The sequence below is a fragment of the Diplotaxodon limnothrissa genome, linkage group LG18 (genome assembly GCF_057381915.1).
Source record: "Diplotaxodon limnothrissa isolate DT_005_m linkage group LG18, D_limnothrissa_male_GT1.1, whole genome shotgun sequence".
NCBI classification, from domain to species: domain Eukaryota; kingdom Metazoa; phylum Chordata; class Actinopteri; order Cichliformes; family Cichlidae; genus Diplotaxodon; species Diplotaxodon limnothrissa.
The window spans coordinates 27,919,770-27,935,388 of NC_140613.1; the positions used below are offsets into that span (position 1 = coordinate 27,919,770).

Sequence of the window (15,619 nt, forward strand, 5' to 3'; positions counted from 1 at the left end):
TATTCCTTGCTCCACAGCCCATTTTGCAAAGTCCTTAAAGACGTTGACGTTGTAATTGTTTAGGAACACCTTCAGTAGTCCAAAACTTGTCAGTCAGCTGGTTTCCGTCATTGTGCAAATGTCCTGTTTATAAGGTTGAAACCTGCAGTCAGCTGAGGCTGAAGAAGTCAGCTGATGACGATGAAACGTTTCTCCCACTGAAAACATCCAGATGAACAGAATCAACCTTTTCATGTTTCCTGGATGACTGAGCCTGCATCAAGACAATCTTCTCCATAAGCTCATGCTCTCCTGAACACCAGAGCCACACAGTCTGTACTGTCTTTTAGTTCTTAACATCTTGTTTTTTCTTTGTTATCTGCTAAATCAATCACAGGTTTGTCCAGCAATCATTAAAAGAACACACATACCTGTGCAGTTTGCAGGTAAAACAGACCGAATGTGTTTGTCTTCCTCACAATCCCAAAACAGCTGCAAACAGAAAAAGCTCTGTTAGCTAACCTGTAGACATGTAACCAATGAGAACTATTTTGCCCTAGTATGTATCGTTAGGTGCAGATGAATTCTATGTACTCAGAACTGTGAAGGTTATGAATGATATTATTGCAGTTAGACCTCAGTGCAGCGTTCAGTGCTGCTGACCACAATATTTTATTACAGAGATTAGAGCATGCTGTAGATAAAGGTACTGTGCTGCAGATAACACACACCAATGAGTTAAACTGCAGGAATGTCTTAAAGACATAAAGACCTGGATGGCCGCTAACTTTCTGCTTCTTAATTCAGATCAAACTGAGGTTATTGTACTCGGCCCTGAAAATCTTAGAAATATGGTATCTAACCAGATTCTTACTCTGGATGGCATTACCTTGGCCTCCAGTAACGCTGTGAGGAACCTTGGAGTCATTTTTAACCAGGACATGTCCTTCAACACACATATTAAACAAATATGTAAGACTGCTTTCTTCCATTTGCGCAACATCTCTAAAGTTAGAAATATCCTGTCTCTTGCTACTATTCTGTGCCTCCCTCATACATCCAGAACGGAATTAAAAATTTTCCTCCTCACATACAAGATGTTGAATAATCAGGCTCTGTCTTACTTCCAGGCTGGACTACTGTAATTCATTATTATCAGGATGTCCTAAAAACTGCCTGAAAAGCCTTCAGTTAATCCAAAATGCTGCAGTGAGCATACTGACGGGGACTAGAGAGAGCAGATTTTGCCCACACTGGCTTCTCTTCCTTTTTGTAAAGCCCACAGGGCTGTGTTAGATGACCTTGAATTCTCCGTCAGTTACCCTGCAATAGGCCTATATTTACACGCTACTCTGTATTTAACCATTAATCTGTGTCTTTGGTCCCGTCTCCGCCCCCTCAGCGGTCGGTCAGATTGAGCCTGGTTCTGGTGTTTCTGTTAACAGTGAGTTTTTCCGTTGTACTCTTGCCACGTATGTGCTCATGGGGACTTTTCTGATTATTGTTGGGTCTTAATAATATAAAGTTTTCTGAGGCAACTATATACATAAATGTAATGAGACCCAGTGAGAACACGTGGTTAAACTGAACAGCGACAGTAAAGATGGTGGTAACCTATGTTTTTAACTGTTGTTTAAAAAACGTTTTTTACTTTACTTTAAGGAAAATGTGAAAATGTTGATATGGTCTGACTGTATACATCTACGTGTTAATGTCCAGCACAGTGTAACAGTTACCCTCCCTGTACGCACGAGCACGAGCTCTGACTGGGCATGTCCCGTTGCCATAGCACCGCAGTAGGAAACCCACAACAGCAGGCGCACTGCAGCGATGTCTGCCACGGGGGGGAAAGACGGAGGAAAGCGGCGATGCCCCCTGCTTCTGAGACCGTACGTTAGCCGTACTCTTTTCACTGCAGCTGTCTGCACGTACACGCAGCCACGGTCACTTGTTGTTTTGCTGCCTTCCAGCTCCTCTCGTACCACCTCAGTCTCACACGGAGGCCCACGCGGAGCTCACCAGCGTTCCAGACAAACCACGAGTGTGCTGGGCTGTCACAGCAGGCGGAGCCTCGGGGGCAGCAAAGTCCTGGAGAAGAACGTGGTTCAGACTCCCAGACAGGCTGTTCGGGTACCTGAGCATCACACGGACACTGTCCTCACAGTCTGTGGGTCCTCTGAACAGTTTGTAAATGAGAACATCAGTCACAGACTCGGTACTAGATTCAGATTAGACACAGTTTCTCATCAGTTCCACAGAGTAAAGACCCGCGTCGTAGACTGTGTTTAATGCATATGTATGCTGAAAGTTTAAAGAAGTAGGCTTACATCAAACTCAGGCTGTAGTCACAGTTTTACTTTGCAACCCAGACAAAAACACAAGATTTCATTTTGTGGATTTGTTTTCATGACTGATTATTCTGATGCCTCTAAAATTAACATTCGACTACCACTCACCAATTTTTCAAAGCAGTTAACTGAGTGCTTTGTGAAAAAGGCAATAAAAGGAGAGATGCAGGTAGTGGAGTTAAATACCATGATGTAGCGAGCATGTAGTGATGTAGAAGTACCTCCAGTGTTCCCTTGGGTGCAGTACCAAGTTAGCTGTAGCTAGCTTCTGTGTTTGTTGCAGGTGTTTGATGAAGTAAACAATGATGTCACTCCTCAGCCGCTGTACCAGGCTGATCCAGGAGCAGTGCAGCCCATGCTGTTTGTGGATGAAATGTCTGTGGGCTCAGCATCAGACCAGCCAACAGCCACGGGCAGCTTCACTCTGCCTTTCTCCAGGTACCAGAGTCTGAGGTGATGCAGCTGGAGCTGCTCTGTGAGGCTTGAATGTGTGGAGTGCAAATGTTAAAGCATTGCTTGAATTTGAATATGAGTTTTCTCTGCAGGCCTTTCCATGTCTTATCTTTTCTAGTAGCTAAGTTCTCATCGGTACGTCGTTGTTCCGGCATACCTCACGTGGCTCTTATTAAGCTCGGTGACGTCCACGCCGGTGTGGCTTGTCCCTCGCTCGTGTTCTGAGGTTGGGCAGCATTGTGGTTATAACCTGGGGACCCTTGAACCCTGACCTATCCTCTTTTCTTTTAAAATCTTTGATATGTGAACGTGATTGAATCAGTCGGGGAACTCCCAGTGATACAGGTTTGGGTGGAAACCATTACATTACATTTAAGCTCAGTAATTATAAAACAGCAGAAGTTTGAATCAACCAGGGCTGCTGAAGCACAGCTTCTTACTAAATTGTGCCACCAGTTGAGCAGGTCCATGGTGCAGGGAGGCAGCCACAGCCAAGCACTTCCTGGAGAGAGCGAGGACAAACTGTCTAAAGTGACTGCAGGTTACACGCTTCACCCTGTAAAAATGTGCTCGCAATGTTTCCAGGTCAGTATTTGGCAGCAGCAGAATATCCAGCCAGTCCACCACAGAGTCCGTGGATGACGAGGACATGTTTTCTAAACGTGACATTCCCCTCAGTTTTCCAGGTTAATAAATTGTTTTTTTTAAATCTCCACATATTACTGTGACTAAAGCTCTCAGTTCTCGGTCACACCTACAATGTATCTTTGTGGTGTTTATAAGAGTTTGTTCATATATTTTCTTGCTAGATGTGAGGGTAAAAAAGGACACGGAGAAAGAACAGGTGACAGAGGACATGTTGAAGGACATCACGGAGGTCTTTATCTCTGAGACAGACACCTTTTCACTGCTGGACATGCCCAGCACCTTTGTGTGTGTGGATGCTGATGAGGCAGAAGCTACCATGTGGGTGAAGTGTTTCCCATATCTGACTGGTTGAGACGCTTACATATGCACCTAAAATGCGCTACTGGCACGTTGTGATTTTACCTCGTTTTCACAGAGCAAGAAACCATCAGTACGAGGAGGTCTGCAGAAACAGAGTGAGCAGGGACAAACATGTGGAGCGATCAGTGCAGACGCTGACCGGAACAACAAAAAACAAGCATGTCCAGAGTAACGGGCTGATGGTGGTGGATGCAGGTGAAGCTGTTATTCTAATGGTGACTTTTATAAAAGTTTTAAACACACCCAGGTCAGTGTACCTAAACATGAAGCTGGACTAACTTGATTTTTGGCAGCTTTATTTAGAACATGGCTTTCTTTCATCTCAAACTGTGCTTTTGGACTCAGTCTATTTAAAGTGTGATGAATATTTGGTTCCCAAACTTTGGTGTGTGGAAGTGTGTCGCTGTCTTAGATGTGTAGTGTTCACAGTGTGTTTGTTTTAGCTCACTATGTTTATATCAGAGTAGTTCATTGTTACCTCTTCTCCATTTGAACTATTTATCTGCCATTTTTAGCCAAATGTTCTGGCTAAAAATGGCGAGCTAGAACATTAAGCTAGCCTCTTTCCCAACAATTTATGAACCGCAGATTAGCATTTACCTTTTTATCCACATTAGTGTCTATTTATCTGATGCTGAAGGTGCTGCAGAGGTTTTGGTCTGCGTTGACCTGATAGCTTAATGCAGTTGCTGCAGATTAGTCGGCTGCAGCTATCTGATTATCCACTCATGTCCCAAAGGCTTCCTTGTGACTGTGGAGACCACTGAAGTACACTCAATTCATTGGTATGATCAGGAAATTCTTTTCAGATTATTTGCAGTTATCAGAGGATGGGTAGGCTGTGGTCAGCAACAATATTCAGCTAAGCATTGAAATGATGCTTGGTGCGAAGGAGGCCCAAAGTGTGCTGGGAAATGATCCCCCACACCATCACACACCCACCACCAGCTTCACCTGTTGGTATCAGGCAGGATGGAGCTGTGCTTTCATATATGTTTACACCAAATTCTGACCCTACCCCACCCTTCTTTTTAGCTTTTTACACACTCTCAATAGTAGAACCCACCATTCACTATATCCTTATATTGTTCTACTTTCTACTTTAGTTCTACTTTCAGCAGTTCACTTCATCCATAAAACAGAGGATGGAGTGTTGAGCTTTTATAAATGCACAGTGTTTTCAGATGTTTGCATGTCCACAGCCACAAATGTTACCGTCTGCGACATGTATGAGCCTTTAAGTGAGGCTGAGCAGGAGGAAACAGCAGGTATCTGTAACCCAGTGAAGACTGACCACTCAGAGGGTGTGACGGACTCCAGCAGAGGTGCAGACAGGAGTGTGTCAGTGGGCAGCACAGCCACTACAGGTAACTGCACCCACTGGTTCACTGCTTCATTCAAACAGGGCTCAGGGTTCGTCATCATTCAGAAGTTTTATCAGTTTCATTCTTTTTACAGTAGAGAAACTGTTTTCTTGTATTTGTCTTCAGTCAGTGCCTGTGGTTCACTGAAAGAAGTGGAAGTAAAAGCTTTAAACGCTGAGACGCAGTGGAAGCTCATCATGCTGTCAGACAAGTTTCAGCTTTGCTTACAAACAGTGGAGAGAAGCATCCTGCAAAACAGCTTCCACCCTCAGCTGGCTGCTTACAGACAGCTGCCTGTGCTGGGAGGTAGTGCTCACAGCACCGTCACAGCACCGTCACAGCACCGTCACACCACCGTCACAGCACCGTCACAGCATCCTCACACCATCGTCACAGCACCGTCACAGCATCCTCACACCACCGTCACAGCACACTCACACCACTGTCACAGCACCGTCACAGCACACTCACACCACCGTCACACCACCGTCACAGCACCGTCACAGCACACTCACACCACCGTCACAGCACCGTCACACCACCGTCACACCACTGTCACAGCATCCTCACACCACCGTCACACCATCGTCACACCATCGTCACAGCACCGTCACACCATCGTCACACTATCGTCACACCACCGTCACACCATCGTCACAGCACCGTCACACCATCGTCACAGCACCCTCACAGCACCGTCACACCATCGTCACAGCACCGTCACAGCACCGTGGTAACATTACTACTAGATGAAGCATTAAGATTGTAATGAGTGAAATAATTTTTTCAGACCCAGAGTGTCCAGTGAAGAATGAGATGGTGGAGCAGAGGACGGGGGGCACGGACGGCGGTCCGTCTCTGCAGTGTCTCTGGGTTTTCAGCTGTGAGCTCAGCAGAGGACGCAGCGTGAGCTGCATGACCTGGAACAGAAAGAATCCGGTAACAGAACAAAGATCAACTCCAACTCACAGAAACTGATTCAAGAGCAAAGGGCTTGAAGTTAGTGTACATTTCTGTGCAACACAAGTCTTTTGTCCTTGTGTCATTCATGTGTGTCACTAATGTTGCTGGACTGTTTTTCAGTCTGAACAGTGAAGTCAGAGTGAGCTGGGTTATAAAAATAATCTTTAAATATACAATTCAAAGGTAGTATAACCAAGTACAGTTAGCTAACTTTCAGACACGCCTGCAGTGTGGAGAAAAGGCCGTACCTTTGCTCAGTTAAATGCTGAAGGAGCCTGGCTAATATTGGGTCTGTCTCTTCTGATAATATTGTATTGAAGCATGCTGATCACTTGAAAGAACTGAACATGATTTATTGAGATAGAGAAATGAATGTATTTGGCGATTAGACTGTGGTGACCCATCAAAGCAGTGCCAGGGTTTAGGACAGGACCCCCCACAGCTGAGACTCTGGTGGTGATGATGATGAAGACGGCTCTGGCTGAGGGTGGGGAGGTGGAGGGTTGCACAAAGGAGAATCTGAAAGGAAGAATGACAGAGAGCACACATGTAAACCGTGCAAAGTGGAAGCTGATTGGTTCAAAGAAAGACAGCGTGGGAAAGCGGCAGTCGTGTAGGAAGCAGACTAACACCCAGGAAAGCAGGCAGACGACTGATTACAGATCCTCCTCGTGTGGCTGTCTTCTAGGACCTCCTGGCTGTGGGTCATGGCAAGTTTGACTCTGGGAACCAGAAACCAGGTCTGGTGAGCTGCTGGTCCATCAAAAACCTCAAGGTATGACTTTGCTTTGGACTGGATTTAGTCAGCTCCCCTCATCATCATCACACAGATTGTTGACTGAGGATGTTCTTCCTCCTGCAGTGGCCGGAGCACGTTATCCACTGTGACAGCGCCGTGACCGCTCTGGATTTCTCTGCTAACAGCCCCAGTCAGCTGGCTGTGGGCACACATGACGGCAGCATAACAATCCACAGTGTGCACAGTCAGGACAACAGGTCACGTGGTGTCAGCAGCCGGTGAGGGGCGTGTGCATTGGACAGTGCAGGTCTTTTACTACACACTGAAAGTAAACCATGCTACTGCTCTGTCTTTGTTTCATGTGCTCTGTGTAGGGAGAGTCCCAACAGACACCTGGGGCCAGTGTGGCAGCTCAGGTGGACCCAACAACAAGTGAGCTCGACGGGGGAAGAGAAGGTGGAGGCCCTCCTCTCTGTGGGTGCAGATGGCAGAATTAGCAAGTGGTTTTTCTTCAAAGATGGCCTCGACTGCATAGGTACTTAGCAGCCGGCTCAGTGCAGTCAGCTGAGACAGCATACAGGTCATCGTTGTCTCTCAGGATAGTTCCAGCCTTGGAGAACTTCAACTCTCTCTTTGGCCTTCAAGATTTTAGAAGAAATTCAGGAAAAATGTCCTTTTCTAAGTGAATCTTGGCAGTTGGCAGTAATGTTAAACTCTAATGGGTGAGTATTTTGTCAAAGGTGTGCAGAGGAGAAGCAGAGCTTTTATTTCAATGGTCACAGGAAATGAAAAGTCCAATCTGACAGAAATACTCAACAGATGCTGTGCTAACTCCATAGATACTGTTGCAAATCTCCCAATTCTTTTAATCTTTGGGCTGAAGGAAGGACAGTACTCGGTGTATAAATGCTCAATCAACAATCATTTATTTCCATACAATTCAACACTTATGAGCATTAGAACCATCATGATGGGGAGACCTGCCTGCAGAGGGTCACAGCGAGTCTCAAAATGGTGACGGGTTACACAGCCTCTTATAGCGGCCCCCACCTAGTCGTAAAAGCCTAAACGCCTAAATTATGACCTCGGCTCCCTGTCTTTCTGCTCTCTGTAAGGTGGGGGTATGGAATGTGGTCTGTCTCTTCTGCCCGAGACACAAAGTCTCCTGCTTACAACCTTCTTTTTATGATTCAACAATAAAGCATGTCAAGAAAACAGTGTAAGACATTCACAGCAGATCAAGGATACAGAGTGATGCACACTTATCTAATGAACTACAAAAATGATTGTTCTTTTAACCCAAAAGTATAATGAGGACTAAACTACATGCACAGCACACCATCTAAACTAAAGGATAATATATGTCCTACAGCTGTTATCATAATTCAACTACTTTGATTACATATATAAGGTAACATATGATAACAGAATAATATCACAATACTCTAAGCTAAGAAAAAGTACACAAAATCCAACAACAACCACGGACTAGAACATGAAGACATGCCTGGCACCACAGAGACGAACACAGTGCAACTCAGACTGACTGTTGCTCTGTGGTGGCTTCTGCATGCTCTTGCTCACAGACAAACAGACAACAGGCAATGATCAAATAGCTCCTTCTCTGCTCTCACCTTGGTGTCAGGTAAATGATATAAAATGATCCATTTCTTGCCGTAGACTTGATGAAGCTAAGGCGGATTCAAAATACAGAGACACTGACTGGAGGGAAGAGGACCGAGATGATGACAGAAAGTGTCCTGACAGCACTGACTCCTGGGCTCTGCTTTGACTTTCATCCCACAGTAAGTTACTGTTGGTCTTAAAGAGATAGACCCCGCTGACTCAGGGACCAATCAAAGCAAGACGACCACAGTGCTCTTTGTCTTTTACTTGCTGCAAGGGGAGTCGTCAGGATCTTAGATAAGATAAGATAAGATACCTTTATTAGTCCCACAAGGGGAAATTTCTTCACCTGGTCCCCCTCACAGTCCTTTTATTGACAACAGCAGTTACAGAAACATCTCGTTAGTCATGTGACAGATCAGGCACTCACACGTGAACATGTGATATGTGAACATGTGATATGTGAACATGTGATATGTGACATTGTCTGCTACACCACATATCACTGTGACCTTTCACCAACATCTCCAGTCACCCCACATATGGCATAACCTTTTAACATTCTTGCTAAAGATCTAATAATCTTGGCCTTCCTGCACAATGACGACCATATTGATCCACAGTTCTCTAACAGAGATTCATGAAATCCCTGAGATGTAACCAATGTATCCCACTGTGTTCCACTGTTCCTGCAGGACTCCAGTATCTACCTGACTGGGACATGGGAAGGTCTCATTCACCAGTGCTCCTGCTCCAACAGTCAGCAGTTCCTTGAAACCTACAGGAAACACTTTGTAAGTTCTTCAGAGTAAACGCTGCCAAAGACTTCTGGAAAAAACATCTGTTTCTTCCCCAAAAGCCTTTTTATTCCAAACTGAAGCTCCAACTGCAGTATAACGGCTCTGTAGGGACACTGCTTATTTGTCAGTTAACTTCATTTTAAGGAAAACAACAGATAAAGTAAACTGACACCTACTGGTCTGTCTCTGTAAGTCCTCCTGGACTGACTCAGCCATACTGGGATTAGGGGTTTGGTTTTGGACTGGTTTGTAGTCACCTTCATAAATGGTATCAGTCTAATTTTAGGCTTAGGTAAAGTTTTGGACCTGATTTCAGAGTGGATGTGGTTTGATGTGAACTGGGTTGAGACTGGTTTATGTCTCATTGAGGTTTTAGAGTTTCTTTCTGAGGTTTATTGTTTAGATTTTGTGTCAGCATATTCCTTTATTCTTCAGTCAATTATGCTGCACACACAACTTGGAGTCATTTTCACCGATACTTCTCTGTGTGAATGTGATGTTAAGCCTTAAAACTTACTAAGTATTCTTGGTATGTGAAGGCAGCGCTACATTGTTACAGTAATGTATAAATGTTGTCCACATACCAAGAATCCTGATTCAGTCAATGAAATGAATTTCACTTAGATCTGTAAATAAAACACAAATTGATTTGGAAATGAAAATGTGATATTGAGCCATTTGAGCAGGAGAACATTTATACACACATATGCTGCGATCTTTGTAGAAAGATTCTGAGTGAGTGAAGTCTGGCAAAATAATAACTTCACTGTTTGTTACAAACTGCTGTTCTTATGGTGCTGAATCTTCTTCGTGGGTGTGTGATATACACTCAGACACCTCTTCTTCTTCTTCGTCAGTGTCCTGTAAACTGTGTTGCGTGGTCCCCTTTCAACCCTGATGTGTTCCTGAGCTGCTCATCTGATTGGACCATCCAGCTGTGGAAGCAGCACCACTTGAAGCCCGTGTTGGGTTTCACCTCCGCCCAGAAGGCTGTCTACGACATCAAATGGTCCCCAAAGTGGCCTACTGTATTTGGAGCTGTCACCGAAGGGCAGCTAGAAATCTGGGACCTGAGTTCGAGCATGTGAGTACCTTTGGGTGGCGCTGTCACTCGGTGTTCCTGTGCCAACACACAGTGGTGTGTTTGTGTAGCTTATCTGCCAGTTGAATTGAAAACCTTTAGATAACTTCTTATTTCATAGCAGTAATGATACATGTAATCAATGTAGCCTATTTGCAGCTCTGAGGGCCAGGATCACTGATTCACCCGTAGCTAGCCAGGCCCCTGTAGCTGCTGTAGCTGAAGATAGCGTAGGCCCCGCTAGCTGTTCCCCGGCAGACCCCAAGCAGCTGGGGAAAGAGGGCGGCTGGGTGACGGTGAGGAGGAAGCATAGTCTTAAACAGAAGCCCCAGGTACACCACCAACCATGTGTCTAACTGTTTTTCCCCACTTGGTGACACACCCGCCGGGGGTCAAACTCTGATTATTGGCGATTCTGTTTCTAGACATGTGAAACCTTCTGGAGGAAACCTGGTCTTGTTAGGAGAGACGGCATCCATCCCACTTTGGATGGAGCAGCTCTCATTTCTAGAAACATCAGACTTACATTTGAAAGTCTGATGCTTAGCCTCGTCCACCCCAGCTGTAAAACTCAGAAACCAGTCTTACTTGAAAACTAAGGTCTCTAATCAGAAGTACCTGACTCCGTGGTATAATTCTCAAACACGTAGCCTAAAGCAGATAACTCGTAAGCTGGAGAGGAAATGGCGTGTCACAAATTTAGAGGATCATCATTTAGCCTGGAGAAATAGTTTGTGCTTTATAAGAAAGCCCTCCGCAAAGCCAGAACATCTTACTATTTGTCACTGATTGAAGAAAATAAGAACAACCCCAGGTTTCTCTCTGACAAAAAGTCAGAGCTCTATCGATCCAACCATCCCTTTAATGTTAACTAGTAATGACTTCATGAACTTCTTCACAAATTTTTATCATTAGAGAAAAAATTACCAATAATCATCCGACAGATGTAATATTATCTACAGCTACTCTTAGTACCATTGATGTTAAGTTAGACTCTTTTTCTCCAATTGATCTTTCTGAGTTAACTTCAATAATTACTTCCTCCAAACCATCAACGTGTCTTTTAGACCCCATTCCTACAAAACTGCTCAAAGAAGTCCTGCCATTAATTCATTCTTCGATCTTAAATATGATCAACCTATCTCTAATAATCGGCTATGTACCACAGGCCTTCAAGCTGGCTGTAGTTAAACCTTTACTCAAAAAGCATCTCTAGACCCAGCAGTCTTAGCTAATTATAGGCCAATCTCCAACCTTCCTTTCATATCAAACATCCTTGAAAGAGTAGTTGTCAAACAGCTAACAGATCATCTGCAGAGGAATGGTTTATTTGAAGAGTTTCAGTCAGGTTTCAGAGCTCAGCACAGCACAGAAACAGCTTTAGTGAAGGTTACAAATGATCTTCTTATGGCCTCTGACAGTGGACTCATCTCTGTGCTTGTCCTGCTAGACCTCAGTGCAGCGTTCGATACTGTCGACCATAATATCCTATTAGAGCGATTAGAACATGCTGTAGGTATTACAGGTACTGCACTGCAGTGGTTTGTATCATATCTATCTAATAGACTCCAATTTGTGCATGTAAATGGAGAGTCATCTTCACACACTGAGGTTAATTATGGAGTTCCACAGGGTTCAGTGCTAGGACCAATTCTGTTTACATTATACATGTTTCCCTTAGGAAGCATCATTTTCACTGAAAAACTAGTTCATGCATGTATTATTCTCAACTATTGTGATTCGTTACCATCAGGTTCTTTTAAAAACTCGCTGAAAAGCCTTCAGTTAATCCAAAATGCTGCAGCAAGAGTCCTGACAGGGACTAGAAAGAGAGAGCAGATTTCTCCAGTATTGGCTTCCCTTCATTGGCTTCCTGTTAAATCCAGAATTCAAAATCCTGCTCTTCACATACAAGGTCTTAAATAATCAGGCCCCATCTTATCTTAATGACCTTGTAGTACCATATCACCCTATTAGAGCACTTCGCTCTCGCACTGCAGGCCTACTTGTTCCTAGAGTATTTAAAAGTAGAATGGGAGGCAGAGCCTTCAGTTTTCAGGCCCCTCTTCTGTGGAACCAGCTTCCAGTTTGGATTCAGGAGACAGACACTATCTCTACTTTCAATATTAGGCTTAAAACTTTCCTTTTTGCTAAAGCATATAGTTAGGGCTGGACCAGGTGACCCTGAATCCTCCCTTAGTTATGCTGCAATAGGTGTAGGCTGCTGGGGGATTCCCATGATGCACTGGGTGTTTCTTTTTCACTCACTATGTGTTAATAGACCTCTCTGCATTGAATCACACTTGTTATTAATCTCTGTCTCTCTTCCACAGCATGTCTTTATGCTGTCTTCCTTCTCTTTACAGTATAAAGCACTTTGAGGCGACTGTTGTTGTGATTTGACGCTGTATAAATAAGATTGAACTGAATGTGAGTCAGACTCAGAAGGAGACTCCACCTGTGCAGCCCTCTGTATCACCTGTGTCTTGTCCATATATTCACCTCTTTCCTCCAGTCTGGACCCCGTCATTGTGCAGCCTGCAGCCCCTGGTGTGAGGATGACGTCCTTGCTATTTTCCTCTCAGGCTGACTGTGTTGTGGTAGGAGACACTGATGGTCATGTGACTGTCTACCAGCTGAAGAATCTCAGTGTAGGAGAGCAGAGCCAGGTAACATTAAGCTGGTAGAAAGGACGGGCTGATTGTAGTAGTGGGAAAGAAGCAATAAGGGAGACGTCTCATTTCAAGTGCTGTCTGCCTGGTGTGTGTTCGATAGCAGAGACAATGACGTGGTTTTAAATTTTGTTCTGGATGTTTTCTTACAGGTGGATGTTCTGGAAGACCTCATCTGCTCTGCAGCATCTAGATAACTTTATGAAACAAACACATGTATGTCCAGTCAGCCTGAGGTTGGTGACAGAGTCATCTGTAGAAATCTACACAAAGATAGCCACAGTCCTGTTTCCATTGGCTGCTGCTTCATGAGCAGCTGTAGAGATAGACTAGGTTACAGATAAGACAGAAGAATCAACAGCTAGAAACATGTTTGTATGGCTGTTTATAGGTGAGACACCTGACCAGTGTTGGTCAAGTTACTTGAAAAAAGTAATCAGTAACTAATTACTGATTACTTATTTTCAAAAGTAATTAGTTACTTTACTGATTACTTATTTTCAAAAGTATTTAGTTACTTAGTTACATTTTAAAACATGATTTATCCCCTAAATAGGTGACAAAGCAATAGATCTTTTAGCCCAATTCTACTTTTTCTGCATAATCGATCATATAAAATGTAATCAACTGGAAAAGTCTTTAACTTTATGCATCAAGCAAACATTAAATTATATGCAACATTCTCTGACTGGAAGAAATTTGTTGAACATTTAAACCTATTTTCTGCACATTCCAGCACATAAAATAAAATTGTTTTTTGTGTTTACACTCAGTCTTTCAAATAGATGCAAGTGAAATACAGCAGAAAAAAATCAAATCAAATAAAATCAAAAACTAGCGGTCCTGTTGCTCTATTTTCACCTGTATAGCAGGAGTGGGGCAGGCGGAGGTTTGCCCTGGTGCAGGTGTGCCGCAGCGGTCAGTGGAAGGATACGCCAGTTTCTCTGTGAATGTCACATTCCCGTGGCAGCGCACTGTCGGTGCTTGCTCGGACGTTTAGGGGTTTTTTTTGCTGTAAAAGAAAGTTTTCTTCCCACACAGTGAGCAGAGGACGCTAATGTTTTTGTCACTTTTTACGGAATCAAACTCAAAGTAAGGTCAGTACTTCAACGCTTTAAACGCTGCATGCTCTTACTCTCTGCCACACTCGTTATATTATCCATTTTTGATCTGCACACAGCTGTTGCCACGAACGTCTCACTCGCTTACGTCACTGTCACGAGACACTCGCAAAAAAAAATCACGGTTCTAGTAACGCAGCGTGCTTACGGGAAAGTAACAGTAATTTAATTACCTTTTTGCAATAGTAATCCCTTACTTTACTTGAAGAAAGTAATCAGATTAAAAGTAATCCCATCTCTGCACCTGACAGTACAATAAGTGTCCCAACCAGACAATGATTTGGATACTATAGAGGACCTATTTAACTTAACTACAGTAAGGTCTACATACAGCCAGAATTTTAATTTAAGAGGCCCTATTATGCTTTTCCTTATTTTGGTAATATACGTACAGTACTGTTTCAGACATGTAGTGTTTCATATACGTAGGTCAGTGTATGTGCAGGTAATCCATGTAACTCAGTTCCGTATACTTTTGACTCAGTACAGTGTCAACAGAGGGGATTCCCTTATAGAGTTGCCTCAGTTATTTCTGATGTTTTGGTCATTAAATTCCCAAAATCATACCAAGCACATGGAATCCACAGTCTCAGCATCCCACAGCAGTTTGTGTCAGGTGACTTTCAGTGAAGGTTATGAAACAATGACAGTGTGATAATAACAAAGAGAAGCATGAGTCATTATCTCGTCATTACTTGGACTTTATTGTTGAGTTTAGCACTTCACACTACCGTTAGCCATCATCTCAAACTGTGTCACTACTGACTGGTTTTCCTCCTTTGGAGTAAACTACCAATCAGACAGCACATCTCAGCTGCTGTCACACAGTCTGAAACACATTCAGATACAGGAAAGTATGACAGCAACAACATGCTCAAAGATGAACATCATTTGCATATTAAGAATTTTACTGCTAGAAAAAAATAGTGCAAAGCTGAACATAGTGAATTTGCTTTATGTAGGATTTCCTTCAAAATATTTGTCTTTTGCCAAAGTACTGTTGACAAATTCAGTGCATGAATATGAATGACTTTCATGTTAGAACCTGTGAAATAAAGTGTGTGTGCCGTGTTCAGTCTGATACGTTTGACATGTATGAAACATCAGAATCTGTCTTCATTTAATTGATTTCCTCTAATGACTCTTTGTGTCTTTTATTGCTAGCATGTGTGCTCAGAGGTTTTCAAAGTGCATTATAAGCATGTCGTGGCTTTGTGTCCCTCGCTCTGCATTAGTAGAACCGTAAAAGACCAACAAATATAAGTTTGTCATACTTTATCGATGAAATTGTCTTGGAAAATATAAATAACATCTATAGCAGAAACAGTGTATCACTCTTGGTCTTGCAAGACAATTTTGTGTCCAGTTGTTAATTCTTGAACAATGTGCACCAATCTCTTACAAAAGATGTGGTTTGCTATGGTTCTCTAACCCAACCAGGTTACTAAAGTACTGAAAATGAGGA

General features: G+C 43.4%; 1 protein-coding gene across 1 annotated transcript; it reads left to right on the plus strand.

Moving 5' to 3' along the window:
- Nucleotides 1-1,809: 1,809 nt before the first annotated feature.
- Nucleotides 1,810-13,230, plus strand: dnai4 (dynein axonemal intermediate chain 4). Its single transcript, XM_085378446.1, has 17 exons — nucleotides 1,810-1,868; nucleotides 1,950-2,109; nucleotides 2,611-2,765; nucleotides 3,366-3,466; nucleotides 3,590-3,746; nucleotides 3,844-3,983; nucleotides 4,991-5,155; nucleotides 5,279-5,458; nucleotides 5,943-6,091; nucleotides 6,804-6,890; nucleotides 6,978-7,132; nucleotides 7,229-7,389; nucleotides 8,535-8,659; nucleotides 9,176-9,274; nucleotides 10,138-10,364; nucleotides 12,877-13,030; nucleotides 13,186-13,230. The coding sequence occupies exons 1-17, from the start codon at nucleotides 1,810-1,812 to the stop codon at nucleotides 13,228-13,230; spliced, it is 2,319 nt and encodes a 772-aa protein (XP_085234572.1).
- The last annotated feature ends 2,389 nt before the right edge of the window (nucleotides 13,231-15,619 follow it).